Source organism: Vicugna pacos, chromosome 10 (genome assembly GCF_048564905.1).
Source record: "Vicugna pacos chromosome 10, VicPac4, whole genome shotgun sequence".
Classification (NCBI taxonomy): Eukaryota; Metazoa; Chordata; class Mammalia; order Artiodactyla; family Camelidae; genus Vicugna; species Vicugna pacos.
In genome coordinates, this window is record NC_132996.1 from 31,625,575 (window position 1) to 31,641,478 (window position 15,904).

General features: G+C 35.3%; 3 protein-coding genes across 8 annotated transcripts in view; 2 read left to right on the forward strand and 1 right to left on the reverse strand.

Annotated features, from left to right (window-relative positions):
* OVCH2 (ovochymase 2) overlaps window positions 1–15,904 on the reverse strand; it is a 127,616-nt gene that overhangs the window by 39,862 nt on the left and 71,850 nt on the right. Inside the window, exon 1 of one of the 6 annotated variants that reach the window (XM_072970784.1) lies at window positions 12,685–12,706. The exons of the other annotated variants lie outside the window; for them this stretch is intronic. The gene's annotated coding sequence lies outside the window, so the exon portion shown is untranslated. Of the gene's footprint in view, window positions 1–12,684; window positions 12,707–15,904 lie in introns of those variants that run through there. 6 annotated transcript variants of the gene reach the window in all.
* On the forward strand, window positions 709–1,647 carry LOC102541457 (olfactory receptor 5P4). Its single transcript, XM_006203485.1, has one exon. It carries the CDS (start codon window positions 709–711, stop codon window positions 1,645–1,647), a length of 939 nt encoding a protein of 312 aa, XP_006203547.1.
* Window positions 14,705–15,649, forward strand: LOC102541708 (olfactory receptor 5P6-like). The gene has a single exon (XM_006203486.2). It carries the CDS (start codon window positions 14,705–14,707, stop codon window positions 15,647–15,649), a length of 945 nt encoding a protein of 314 aa, XP_006203548.2.

Consider the following 15,904-nt stretch of genomic DNA (forward strand, 5'->3'; position numbering starts at 1 on the left):
TAGATTTTCTTACTGCAACATGCAGTCCCACAAGTATGCAAAGGTATGGTATAAGAGACAAGTCCTAGAAGTTTCTGTAAAACATTCAGGATGTTTGGCTCAAAACAATAGTAAAAATTCTATTTGGCTCTTTCATCTTGAACATGGACAATTTCTAGCCCTTGGTTTCAGTTATTATAACTAAGAACGTGATTTTTTTTTTATTCCAGGAAAAGGATCAAGAAAGAAAGAGATGTCAAAGTCAACACCACATTTTCCGGCTCAATTGGATAAATGCAGATAGTATTTACTAAGATTGACATTAAGGAATAGAGGCACATTTGGGATGGGGTTGGAAAATCAAGAGCTGGTCTTTCTATGAACATTTAGGTTATTTACAGTTCATGTTATTACAATCAATAGTGCGGTAAACATTCTTTTACAGATCTCCTGTGCACATGGGTAAGACTTACGCCATGGTATATACATAGGAGTAAAATAGCTGAGTCCTAAGGTAATCAAATCTTCAATTTTAATATTTTCATGGAAATTGAAATCTTGTGTGCACGAAGTATTCTATAAGTGAGGCAAATTTATCACTTAAAATATTTATAAGGTTGTGTTTAGGTATATAAGGTTATGCTTAGGTATATACATTAAACATGGGGTCATTTCAGTCAATTTAATTTCCTCTGGTTCTGATTTCAGTAGGCACCATTAGATGGATAGATGGAGACTGAAAACCACACAACAGTGACAGAGTTCATTATTCTGGGATTAACAGACAACCCCACACTATGTGCCATTTTCTTTGTGATTTTTCTAGGTGTTTACGTAGTAACCATAGTGGGAAATATCAGCATAATTATCTTAATCCGAAGCAGCCCACAGCTTCACACCCCTATGTACCTTTTTCTTAGCCATTTGGCCTTTGTGGACATTGGGTATTCCACATCAGTCACACCAATCATGCTGATGAGTTTCTTGAGAGAGAAAACTGCTATCCCAGTCACTGGCTGTATAGCCCAGCTCGGCTCTGATGTCACCTTTGGGACTACAGAGTGCTTCCTGCTGGCCACCATGGCCTATGATCGCTATGTGGCCATCTGCTCTCCCCTGCTCTACTCCACCCAGATGTCCCCAGTGGTCTGCTTCCTCCTACTGGGGGCCTCCTACCTGGGTGGATGCATGAATGCTTCATCATTTACGGGCTGTCTGATGAACCTGTCCTTCTGTGGACCGAATAAAATCAACCATTTTTTCTGTGACCTCTTCCCACTCTTGAAGCTTTCTTGTGGCCATGTTTACCTTGCTGAAATATCTCCTGCCATCTCCTCTGCATCAGTCCTTATAAGCACACTGTTTACCATCACTGTGTCCTACAGCTACATCCTCCACTCAATCCTGAGAATGCGCTCTACTGAGGGGAGGAAGAAGGCCTTCTCCACCTGCACTTCCCACCTCACTGCAGTCACTTTGTTTTATGGGACAGTTTTGTTTGTCTATGTGATGCCCAAATCGAGCTATTCAGCGGACCAAGTCAAAGTGGCATCTGTAATCTACACAGTGGTGGTCCCCATGTTGAACCCCCTCATCTACAGTCTGAGGAACAAGGAGGTGAAGGAGGCCATGAGAAAACTAATGGCTAGAACACATTGGTTTTCCTGAATTAAATCAGGTATAAATCTATAAATAACAAACCATTGATTTGTGGAACATTTGTGCTGGATATTTAGTGATATTTCTCATTAACTTTATCACTTTTACAATGAGAAGCTCCCATAAATATATAAAAAATCCAACGTTTACTTCCATTTATAGAGTTAAGTGTATCATTACCATGGATATCCACTTGGTTCAAATTAAATACGGATTTTTCAAGGTAGGGATACCTTCAAAAACTTTTCTATTTAAAATCCCATTTACCAATTATAGAGCTTTACTTAAATGGAGAGATATTTCAACCAAAGATCAGATTTAATTGAATTCCATTTTTGTAAAATACCATTTGGGAAAGAAAATTCTCCTCGGTGATGTGTAACAGATGGTAATACTGACAAGTCAGCAGTTAAAGGTACTTTCTTTAAAGATACTGCCTTGCATTGGTCAATGGATAGTTCAACTATTGGAAACCTTGATGTTAGTGTCTCAGAAAAGCTTCTATTTATCTTTACTTTATTTAAGCCAGAGCAAAGATCATGATTCCCATGTTTGACCATTAAGAGATCCAACCCAGATAACACAGAAGAAACTCTGTATAAATTTCAGCTGACTCTTCTCATGACTTGTCTTACCAGGTGAATAACAGGGTAGGATTTTGGAAGTTCCTTTTCTTTGGCATGAGAGACTGAGATGGGACTTTCTTCCAGTAACAGTTCATAGACAGGAGATACGAAGTTATGGTTTAGGCAAGAAATATCCGCTACACATTTTGTGTCTCAAGGAGCTGTCCACCATCACAGATTCTTCCACTGCCTTTTTTGACAGTGCTTATGATCCAGTTTGGTTATGACAATTGCCTCTAAATTGATTCCCTGCCTCCTGCACTCCTTTCACAATGACATGATTAATATTTTAGTTAATATGTTTAATATTTAGCACATAAATGTCAGAAAAATCCTGAGACAGTTGGGGAGCATTACTTTACAAGCAAACTTCCTATTCCTGGGTTCTTCACTGACCAGATCAAGAAAACCACCTCCTTTCCTGCCTGGAAGCCACTTTGTGGAATTTCTCTGGTCCTGTTTCCCCATTCATACCTCTTTACTTGCATCAGTTATGGGCCTGTAATCCTATCAGTGCAATAATTCTGGAGCTAAAGTCAGCACAGACATGGCCCTTCACAAAGAGAGGGAACTCCAAGGTATTACTTCAGTCTTGGAAAGGGCTATGTTCGAGTTGTGGTGGGTGCTCTGCACTTTGGTGGTTGAAGTTTTCAGGCAGTCTTCCTCTTCATGTTTCCCCCTACACTTCTTGCTTTTCACCAGGATTCATGCTCAGCCCTCTGCCCTTCCCCCCATTCCTCATGGTCTCCTTGAGTGACCTCATCTTCTCAAGAGCTCAGCTGACATCTGTGTGGTGGCAACATCCAAATCTTCACATACAACCTTCCTTGGAGGACAGATGAACTTCACTGACCTTTTCCTCAAGACTTTCAAATTCAGTGTGCCCTGACTGAATTTTTCATATTTCTCCCCAAACTATTTACTCTTCTCTGTTCCTTTCTCAATAACTGGCAAATCATTGTGAGGTTTAGTACTCTAACAAGTTTGGGGTGCCTCTGATGGCACATCTATCAAAATGGTCTGCTCCCCTCCATCCCGTTTCATCTCTCAGGGGGAACACATGTCCCATATTGACCTCTTCCTTCTTTAAGTCTCTTTTGTGTAGGAGCTTAAACACTCCCCGATTGATTATGATGAATCCATGCAGAGATTTTTTTCATTCATATTTCCACTTTAAGGGATTCAAATAATTCAATTACCCAGATGCAGGGAGTGTGGTGTGACACTGTTAATAGTCCCTACTAGACAGGATATACAATGACTCATTCTCTTCTCCCAAACTCTAAATCAACTAAAGAAATGGCAGAAAGAGAAGGTATATAGAAGAGCAAAATATTATCTGTATGAATGATGTTAGAGAATGTGCCACAATTTTGTGGACATATATGTTTTTGCATTCTAAATCCCAGAATTTGACACTTTTTCCTTCTCTGTCACTGGCAATAATGGAAATACTCAGGTCTCCCCAGTGAGTCTAGGCCTTTATCCATTAGCTTACAGCATGGCCAAGAGCTGCCAAGAACAACGAGGGCAGGCTCAGTTGCAAGAAAAAGGGAGAAGAAGGGCTGGACTTGTTATGGATTGAATTATGTCCCTCAAAAATTTATATGTTGAAGTCCTAGCTGCCAGTACCTTATCTGGGAATAGGGTTGTTGTGGATGTAATTAGTTAAGATGAACTCATATTGAAGTAGGCTGGGTTTCTAATACAGTATGTCTGGTATCCTTATTTCAAAAAGGACAATTAGGATACAGACAACACACAGAAATAACATCATGTGGAGATAAAGACAGAAATATGGGTTATGCTTCTACAAGCCATGGAACTTCAAAGATTGACAGCAAACCAGGAGAAGCTAGGTGAGAAGCATGGAGCCGATCCCACAGCCCTCAGAAGGAAGCAACCCTGCCATACCTTGATCTTGGACTTCTACTGCACCTTCACTTTTGAGAGATATTTCTATTTTGGGTAGAATTCTAGGTTTTCAGTTAAAAATCTTTTAGCACTTTTAAGATTTAATTGTTTTCTTGCTTCCATCATTTCTTTCCAGAACTCAGCTCTCAGTCTTCATTTTTTCTCCTTCTTTTTTGAAGGGAGTATGTCTTTTATTTTTCCCCTCGAAGTTTTTAACATTTTTGTTTGTTTGTTTTAGACTTCCTGTAGCCTTTTCATGATTTCTGTAAGTGTGGTTCTTCCTGTATTTATCATGTTTAAAATCTGCAAAGTTTAATAGATTTTTAGCTCATGGTCCTTCATCAGTTTGGAAAATCATCATTGAATATTTCTTCAGAATTCTTTCTACCTCTCCTTTTTTTTTTAGATCTTCAATCACACATAGGTTAGGTCTTTCCACAATTTCTTATATAGCTCTCGCATTCTTTTTGATTTTTGATATTTTTCTTAGTCTTGTAATTTGTATGTTGTCTCCTGACCTCTTTTCAGTTTACTCCTTCTCTTTTCTGCTGTGTCCCATCTACTAATAATCCATCTGCTGAATTCCTAATTTATTTTATTTTTCATTTCTAAGATTTAAATTTAATTCTTTTTATTTCTTTTATTGTACTCAGTTCTGTGGTATGAGTCTTCATTTTATTCCTCTATTTTTCTTAGACATATTTTTAATATTTAATTTGAAGTACTGGTTTTCATTCATTTGGTCCTGTTTAATGGCATATCTTGTCTTATTTCATTGAATGATGGGCAATATGGATAGAAAATTGTAGAGGTTCTAAATGACATTATCTTCCTCCAAAATGTATTTAATTTTATTCTTGCAAGAAAATAAAAGGCTTCGTCCCTTTGAGGAAACGAAAATACAGTGCCCGAAAGGGCCATTCACATAGAGAACTGATGTCTCTATGTACAGTATAACTCCTAAACTTGCATCCTAGTAGAATGTGGTGGTTTTCCCAGTGTAGGCTGGGTGCTGTCCTTTGTGGGGATGATCTATGTCTGATTTGACCTTATTTCTAGGATGTAACAATTACTCCCAAGATACCAACCTTCAGGACTCTCAAATAAAAGCATAAGTTGTTATGGGTCCCACCTATCTTAAATGGCCTATCTACCAAGCTCTATCCAACCAGCACTGCAAAATGCCAAAATCTCTGGTAAGATCAGGCTCTCGCAGGCTGACTTCCACCTGGTGTTTGCTATCTCACCAGCCCATGTGCTGGGAGTAGTCAAACTCCATAATGAGGAATTACACATACAATTTCAGGCTCACTTCTCTATAGTTATTTACTGTCCAGGATCTTGGCCTCATAAGTCTTAGGCATCTTTGACCTCAGACTTCTATCTACTGATCCTACCTAACTGCCAAAAGCCCCAACTGTATCTTTTTGCTCAGTCCCTATTCCTTATGATATCATCTGGCAAATATATTTATTTATGAGGATCAAGGAAAACTTTGCTGAAGAAATGACATTTAAACTGAGACATAAAGGTAAAAAGGAGTTAACTGGTCATTCAGAGCTGGAGATGCAGTTGTAGAAACTTTTGTGGGTGGATGAAAGTGATGTGGGAGGTTGAACTAATTATCCTTGGCTCAAAGTACAGTGTCTGCTACAGGGCAAGTATTCAACAAATAACTGCTGGTTAAACATTAACTCTAATTCAATAAATACTTATTTAGAGCCTCCTTTTTTCCTAGCAGTAGGTTATGAACTGAATAAGTCATGTGCTTTTCTTTCAGGAAGTTCACAAAAATCAAAGAAATGTTTCTTGAAAATACAATGGTCTCCATTCAAGTGGTATGAATGAAGTACTAGTTGCCATGTTTTTTTTAATCTTTAAAACAATTTTAGATGTTTTTATTTTTTAATAAAAATTGTGTATATTTAGACGGGGATTTCAAAATTGTAGAATAGATAAACAAGACTATACTGTATAGCACAGGGAAATAAATACAAGATCTTATGGTAGCTCACAGAGAAAGGAATGTGACAATGAATATATATATGTTCATGTATAATTGAAAAATTGTGCTCTACACTGGAACTTGACACAACATTGTAAAATGATTATAAACATTTTTAATTGAAAAAATGTTTTAAAAATTGTGTATATTTAATGTGCTCAACATGATGTTTTGACATACATACACATAGTGAAGTGATTAATATAATCAAACTAATTAACATACCCATCTCCTCACATCTAATCTTTTTTTAGGTGTGGTAAGAGTAACTAAAGTTTATTCTCTTAGCAAATTTCCAGGATAAAATACAGTATTATTAATGATAGTTATAATGCTGTATATTAGATCACTAGAACTTATTTATCCAACACAACTGCAACTTCATATCCTTTGACTAACCTCCCCCCATTTCCCCCACCTCCCCTACCCTGGTAACTACCATTCTATTCTCTGCTTCTATGAATTTGACTGTCTTAGATTTCATACGTAAGTGAGACCATGCAGTATTTTTTTTTCTGTGTCTGGCTTATTTTATTTAGCACAGTGTCTCCAAGTATATCCATGTTGTTGTAAATGGCAAGATTTCCTTCTTTTTTATGGCTGAATAATATTTTGTTGTATACATATACATATACCACATCTATGGACATAATTATGTGGTGTTCTCATTCTGTTAATGTGTTGTATCACATTGATTGATTTTCATATATTAAACCAACCTTGCATCCCAGGCATAAATCCCATTGATTCAAAAATTTGAGATTTAATATAATTAAAGAAGTAAAATGTTTAGATAATTTATATGAGAAGATAGAGACTTTCATATTTAGAAGGGACATTTGTGAAAATGGAATGGTGGAGATTGTGAAATATTTGATCAGAGAACCTCTAGCCAAATTTTAATTCAGTGTTGAACAAATAATGAGGACTGGTGACCCAATAGGCTGTGACACCACCAATAATCATGGAACTGTGACCAGTTGCAAGCCCTTTGGGAGCTCTCTTCATCTTTATTCATTTACACACATCTCCCTATCTGGTATCTTTGAAATTCTCTTTCTTTGCTATGGTTTCTCCTAATATGTTTTACTTTCATTCCAGAATCTTCTTTCATTTCACTCATCAACCTTTTACAGTACATGCTCTGCTTCTCCATTTTAACTAAACCTAGTTGTCTAAGAAGGGCACATCTGCTTCTCAGCTCTATTAAAGAGAATTTGCTTACTCCTCTATTGTACAGACACCTGCACACAATGTTGACATTTTCTTAGCTCCTTACTATATTTGTAAATCATTTATTGGCAATTGTTTTTTCTTTTAGTATATACAAAGACAACTGATTTTTGTATGTTGATTTTGTATCTTGAAACATTACTAAATTAATTTATTAGTTTTAATAGTTTTTTGTGGAATAATTTCTTCATATAAGATCATGTCATCTGAAAACAGAGAAAATTGTACATTTCCCTTTTCAATTTGGATGCCTTTCATTTTTTTTTTAATCTTGTCTAGTTTCTCTTGGGAGGACTTCCAGGACTATGCTGAATGGAAGCAGCATGAATAGGCATCCTTGACTGGTTCCTGATCTATAGGAAAAGCTTTCAGCTTTTCACCACTGAGTCACCATTTTAGCTGTGGGCTTTTTTTTTTTAACATTTTTTACTGATTTATAGTCATTTTACAATGTTGTGTCAAATTCCAGTGTTCAGCACAATTTTTCAGTCATACATGGACATATACACACTCATTGTCACATTTTTTTCTCTGTGAGCTACCATAACATTTTGTGTGTATTTCCCTGTGTTATACAGTATAATCTTGTTTATCTATTCTACAATTTTGAAATCCCAGTCTATCCCTTCCCACCCTCCGCCCCCCGGCAACCACAAGTCTGTATTCTCTGTCTATGAGTCTATTTCTGTCCTGTATTTACGCTTTGTTTTTGTTTGTTTGTTTTTGTTTTTGTTTGTTTAGATTCCACATATGAGTGATCTCATATGGTATTTTTCTTTCTCTTTCTGGCTTACTTCACTTAGAATGACATTTTCCAGGAGCACCCATGTTGCTGCAAATGGCATTATGTTGTCGGTTTTTATGGCTGAATAGTATTCCATTGTGTGAATATACCACATCTTCTTTATCCAGTCACCTGTTGATGGACATTTAGGCTGTTTCCATGTTTTGGCTATTGTAAATATTGCTGCTATGAACATTGGGGTGCAGGTGTCATCCTGAAGTAGGGTTCCTTCTGGATACAAGCCCAGGAGTGGGATTCCTGGGTCATATGGTAAGTCTATTCCTAGTCTTTTGAGGAATCTCCACACTGTTTTCCATAGTGGCTGCACCAAACTGCATTCCCACCAGCAGTGTAGGAAGCTGTGGGCTTGTAATATGTAATCTTTATCATGTTGAGGTACATTGCTTCTATACATAGTTTGTTGAGAGTTTTATATCATAAAAGAATGTTGAACTTGTTTAGAGTTTTATGTCATGAAAGAATTTGTCAAATGCGTATTCTGCATCTATTGAGATGATCATATGATTTTTATTCTGCATTCTGTTAGTGTAGTGTATTACATTATCAATCAATAAAATAAAAAGGCAACCTATAGAGTGGGAGAAATACTTGTCAACTATATATCTGATAAGGGGTTAATATCCAAATATATAAGGAACTCATAAGTCAATAGAAAAAACACAAATAAATTGATTAACAAGTGATTAAAGGAACTGAATAGACATTTCTCCAAAGAAGGCATACAAATAGCCAATATGTTTATGAAAATGTGCTCAACATCTTTAATCATCGGGGAAGTGCAACTTAAAACCATGAGATATCACCTCACTCCTATTAGAATGGCTATTATCAAAAAGCTAAGAAATAACAAGTATTAGAGAGATATGGAGAAAAGGGAACTCTTGTGGGAATGTAAATTTGTGCAGCCACAATGGAAGACAGTAAAGAGGTTTCTCAAAAAAATGAAAAAAACACAACTACCATATGAATTGGCAATCTCACTTCTGGGTGTGTGTGTGTGTATGTATGTATGTGTGTCTATACATATATATATATATATCTGAAGGAAATGAAATTAATATCTCAAAGAGATAATTGCACATTGCAGCATTATTCACAATAGCCAAGATATGTAAACAGCTTGTGTTCACTGATGAATAAACAGATAAGGAAATTCAGATATACATGCAATGGAATATTATTCAGCCTAAAAAAGGGAAATTCTACCATTTGTAATAATGTGGATGAATTTGGAAGACATTATACTAAGTGCAATAAGTCAGAGGCAGACAAATATTGCATGATATCCATATGGAATTTTAAAAAGTTGAATTTAACGAAACAGAGTGAACATGGTTGCCAAGGATTAAGGGGTGGGGGAAATGTGATAATATTTGTTATATCTGAAGGAAGTAAAACTAATATGTTGAAGAGATAACTGTTCCCCCATGTTCATGGTAACTATTGGTTAATAATGTATTGTAAACTTGAAATTTGCTAAGAGAGTAGATCTTGAAAGTTTTCAGCACCAGAAAAAAAATTGTGACTATGTGTGGTGATGGATATTAACTAGACTTATTGTGGTGATTATTTTGCAATATAAGTTTATATTTAGTCACTATGTTATACAGCTGATACTAATGTTATATGTCAATTATTAATAAAAGATGACTACGTTAACAGAAAGAACTCACACTATCTAACTTTACACCTCTAGAAATAGAAAAAAAAAGAATAAACTAAGCCCAAAGTTAGAAGAAGGAAGGAAATAACAAACAGCAGAAATAAATGAAATGGAGACTGGAAAAACAATAGAAAAAAATAAAAGAAACTAAGAGCTGGACCAATGAAAAGATATACAAAATTGATAAAAATTAATTAGAGTAACTAAGGAGAAAAGAGAGAGAGGACGCAAATAAAATCAGAAATGAAAGAGAAGACATTACAACTAATACCACAGATATGCACTGGATTATGAGACTACTATGAATAACTATATGCCAACAAACTGGACAACCTAGAAGAAAAAGATAAATTCCTAGAAACATACAACCTAACAAGTCTGAACATGAAGAAACAGAAAATCTGAACACCAATAACAAATAAGGAGCAGTATTCAAACACCTCCCAATAAACAAAAACAAGGACCAGATGATTTCACTGATGAATTCTACCAAACACTTAAACAAAATTACTCCCAATCCTTCTCAAACGGTTTCAAAAACTGAAAAGGAGAGAATACTCCCAGGCCCGTTTTACAAGGCCTATCGTTACCCTGATGCAAGGACTGCCCTGAAGATAAGGACACTACGGAAAAGAAAATTACAAGCCAATTCCCTTATGAACAGGGAAGCAAAAATTCTCAATAAAATACTATCAAACATAATTCAACAGCACATTGAACACTGGAATTTGACACAACACTGTAAAATGATTATGAATCAATAAAAAATGAAAAAAAAATAATTCAACAGCACATTAAAATAAGCATATACCATGAAAAAAAGATTTTATCCCTGGGATGTAAGGATGTTTCAACATACGAAAATTATAAATGTGATACATAACATTAGGAGAATGAAAGATTAAAATCTGATGGTCATTTCAACAGATACAGAGGAAGCATCTACAAAATTCAACGTAGTTTCATAATAAAAGCTCTCAACAAACTGGGTATGGAAGGAATGTACCAAAACATCATAGAGGCCATACATAAAAAGGCCACAGCTAAAATCATACTCCAGTGAAAGACTGAAAGCTTTTATTCCAAGAATGGGAACAAGACAAGAATGCTCACTCTCACTACTCCTTTTCAACATAGTCTTGGAAGTCCTAGCCAGAGAAATTAGATGAGACAAAAAAAACTAAAAGTATCTAAATCAGAATGGAAGAAGCAGAATTCTGTTTTCAGATAACATGATTTTACACATAAAAAATCCTAAAAATCCATCAAAAAATTGTTAGAACAAACAAATTCAGTGGGTTTGCAAGGTACAAAATCAACACATAAAACCCAGTTCTGTTTCTCTAAATTAACAATGAACTATCATGAAAAAACTGTGGTCTGAAATATACTGAATTTTGGTTTGTTTACTGTATGCATGCATGTGTATATACATACACACATGTACTCATACACATATATTTAAAAATATTTTAGAACTGTATCCTGTTTGTAGTAGAAAAATGGTGATGCCAGGGCATAACAGGTAATTACATAATACTTTAATTGTTTTATATACAAAATCATGATTTTACTGGAAGTACTTCACTTTTTCTACTTTTATTTATCAGCAATATGTAATTTTCAAGTGTTCAGGGTTATTTTATTTACCATCTCAGGGATGGACCCTTTTGCACTGTCCAGTACCTTCCTCAGAGCTATTTGCATTTCTTTGTTTCTTAGACTATAAATGATGAGATCAAGCAGGTGTCAGTACTGTATAGGTCACAGCCATCACCATATCTTCAGGAAATAAGTCACTGTCCATGGGCCTCAAATAAACAAAGTCAGCTAATCGGTAGTGTATGCACACCACAGTGAGGTGGGAGGACCAAACTGAGAAGGCCTTGTATCTTTGGCAGAAGGCATCCTCACAACTATGGCTCCAATAAAGACATAGGAAATCATAATGAAAATAAAGTTGCCAACAAACACAAAGGCAGAAAGCACAAAAATAGTCATTTCATAATGGGAAGTATAATCACAAGCCATGCTGACCAGAGAAAAGATGTTGCGGAAGTGCTGGATGGTGTTGGAGTCACAGAAAGACAATTTGAATACAGTGATGACACTGCACAGAGAAACCTGAAACCCATGGTGTATGATCTTTTCAGAGCAAAGAGTACACATTTTAGCACTCAGTCCTGATTTTAAACCTGGATTTAATTTAACCAGTTGAGCGCATTTGGACAAGTATTAATAAACTAAACCTCAGTTCTCTCTTCTGTAAAATTAGGAGGATGGGAATGCTTAAATTAGCTCACCAAATTATTGTGAGGATTAAATGAGAAGCGAAATGCAATGCTTTGCAAAGAGTAAAGTCTGAAGGAAATTTGGTTAGGGGTATATCCATCAAAGGACACATCAGCAGGGTGAGAGAAGACTTTCTAAAATTAGGATTAGCAAGCAAATCAGACTTAGTATTCAGGCTAAAAACAGCTGTTTCTGCCATTGTCCAACTAGTCAAATAAATCACTAACCAGTAGTCTTCCCATTGAGGTTTGTAGACTAAGTCTGATCTAGAAATCATTCAAACCTCTTTTCACTTGATAGTTCTCTATTTACAACTTTAAAGATACTCTTTTCTATAGCTTTTGTTAGAAAAATATATATACATGTCTCAAATAACTGTGTTATTTAAAATTCAGTGCTGAATGGCATTGTATCCCATGTTCCCCAAGGCACCTGATGGAGTGACTTAAATATATAAGTTTAAAACACATAATACAAATACACATTGAATGAATGAAGCTAAGGTTACCAGTTTATGTATGATGTTTAGTATTCCTTAACCTGAAATAGCAAAATAAACTTAGAATCAATATTCAACTATAATATATTTTTATACTTTCAGTAACTATCAATTAAAATTGTACCAAAATATAAAGAAAAATTGATTACTTCAGTATTGACAGAACCCTTAAAGACTAGTTGTTTTTGTTTGAAGCCAACGGCTCAGTATTCACTTGAGAATGTGATAATGACCCCTGGTGCTTTTGAATTCACATCTGAATCTCTAAAATCTTTAGAGATTTATCCCCAAAGGCAAATAATAATAAAAGATGACATGGCAGCTACATAACAACAATGGCTTTGAATTTATTCCCATAAGATGAATAAATTCTTATTTCAAGAGGTAAGATTTTGGCTTTGTGAATTAATCTGTTGTGCTGCTTTCATTTACCATTTGAGAATATATTACTCTAAAGTTACATCTGTACTCACAAGCTAGGGCAGATGCAATCCAGCAGTCAGTTAGCAAGTAACCTTAGCTGAGTTAACCTAAGTTTCTACAGTCTACTTAGTGTGTATAAACAGGCATAATTCAAGGTGCTAGGATTCCTCATTTTTCTACCCATAAGATCAGGAACTTAGGTATTAGGTAGTCTTTTAACACTATCTACACTTGGCATTTGGTTGTAATACTAATAGATTCCCTAGTTTTGAGATGCTTTGGAGACTCACAGTTTATAAATATCTGGTGGAAAGATTTCCATTGTTTCTTGTTCTAAAGGCTTTAATTTACAGACAACCAGAGCCTTTGGACAAAGTCAAGAAAATGAAGCAAGAAAACTTGGAGGTGAGTCACTCACTGGGTGACTCAATGGCTACTCACTGGGTGAACCTGAGTAAATTTCTTAACTCTCAAGCTGGAGCTGTATTCAGCTGTATATTATGTTAAGACTAACATAATTTGTGCTATAATACTCCAAATAGAATACAATGTTATGTTAGGAAATGATTTGTTTGAATAAGTGTCTTAAATTATGTCCTAGATATTAAATATGTAATTTTTGCATAGTGATTAGGCTAATATTTCAAACTACTTAATGAAATAATATTTGACTTTTAAATATTATAAATATATAATAAATTTACAATAGGTGACTATTCCCTTTTATTTGAAATTCCTATTTCTTCTTTCTATTAAGAACATTGTATTTCTCCATTTATAAACATAGTCTTGATTTACTGATAGAAACTGTAAACTTTGTGATTAACTAGGCACCTCTTTTATACATTAGCTGTCAGTAAGTAGAAAGGTAATTTGTTATCCACCTACTTCCAAGAGATTAGACTTTATCTTAGTATTGCTTAATTTCATTCACAGTATAGTTACTAAAGGGAAGGACTATATTCAGACTGCCTGGGATTCACATCTCGAGTCCACAACTTGCTGCATAAACTTAGGTAAGTCACTTAACATTGTCAAAATCAGTTTCTTCTTCCATAAATAAAAGTACTTAATATTATTTCATGGAAATTCAAAATAGAACTAAGTATATAAAACTCTTAATATTGTGCCTATCATTTAGTAAGCATTTAGTAAATACTAGCTATTACTTGAGTTCCCATATTATAATCTTATATTAATTCATTTTAGTCTATTTTGTTATACTTATCATTCCTTTTTGCTATTCACATGCCTTAATTTTCGTAACTCTTTAGCTTTAAAGTCACTTTAAGTATATTTTATTAATATATAACATAAAGACAAAATCTACATTATTTGAAGGTTTTCTAGTGTTTTTGCTAAAACAATTTTTAATATAAAGAAGACATTACATATACACATAAAATCTAGAATATAAAGTAAAAAAAGTCTAAACTTAGTTTGAATAATTTATTTGTTTATAATAACCTCCTTATGTATTAATGAAAATGGATATTTGTTTATAATAACCTCCTTATATATTAATGAAAATGGAAACATTGAATTTATAACATCTGTAATGTAGTGTTTTACCATAGGTTCATTTTGGTAGCAGCTGCATAATCTCATGGATTCCCTAGGAGATGGGAACCACACTGCAGTGACAGAGTTCATTTTACTGGGCTTAACAAATGACCCAGTCCTTCGAATCATCCTCTTCATGATCATCCTATGTATCTACCTGGTGACCATATCTGGCAATCTCAGCACAATCATTCTTATCAGAATCTCTTCTCAGCTCCACCATCCCATGTACTTTTTCCTGAGCCACTTGGCCTTTGCTGACATGGGTTCTTCATCTTCCGTCTCACCCAATATGCTTATAAACTTCCTGGTGGAGACAAATACCATCTCCTATCATGGATGTGCCATGCAGCTTAGTTCAGCTGGTTTCTTTGGGACAGCTGAGTGCTTCATTCTGGCTGCCATGGCATATGATCGCTTCGTGGCAATCTGCAACCCACTGCTTTATTCCACCAAAATGTCCACACAAGTCTGTGTTCAGTTACTTACAGTGGCTTATATTGGTGGTTTTCTCAATGCTTCCTCCTTTACTATTTCCTTCTATTTTTTACTCTTCTGTAGACCAAATCGAGTCAATCATTTTTTCTGTGATTTTGCTCCTTTGGTTGAACTCTCCTGTTCTGACATCAGTATCCCCACAACTGTCCCCTCATTTACGGCTGGCTCCATCATTGTGGTCACAGTGACTATCATAGCCATCTCCTACATCTACATCCTCATCACCATCCTGAAGATGCGCTCCACTGAGGGGCGCCACAAGGCCTTCTCCACCTGCACGTCCCACCTCACAGCGGTCACTCTGTTCTTTGGCACCATCACATTCATTTATGTGATGCCCAAGTCCAGCTACTCAACTGACCAGAACAAGGTGGTGTCTGTGTTCTACATGGTGGTGATCCCCATGCTTAACCCCCTTATCTACAGTCTCAGAAACAATGAGATTAAGAGGGCTCTGAAGAGAGAGCTTGGCAGAAAAATAATTTCTTAGTGAAGACCGATATTTTGTAGGAAACAATATAATAAAATACCATAAGTAATAAAAGGAAACTGAGTGCCTGTGGTCTAAATATATTGTTCTGTAAGTAATAAGCTAATGTAGAGTTTTTTTGTAATGAGGGTGGATTTTCTGACATCAAATTGTAAATCAGAGGTCAATAGTGAGTTATCTTAAATATAGCAAAATTGAAGTTATCATTATAAACACAAATTTGTTCATGTGAAAAAATACTTGATTTGCTGAAAA

What these genes read in the sequence shown, in the direction of transcription:
- LOC102541457 (XM_006203485.1), top strand. Translation starts at nt 709, where the DNA reads ATGGAGACTGAAAACCACACAACAGTGACAGAGTTCATTATTCTGGGA.
- LOC102541708 (XM_006203486.2), top strand. Translation starts at nt 14,705, where the DNA reads ATGGATTCCCTAGGAGATGGGAACCACACTGCAGTGACAGAGTTCATT.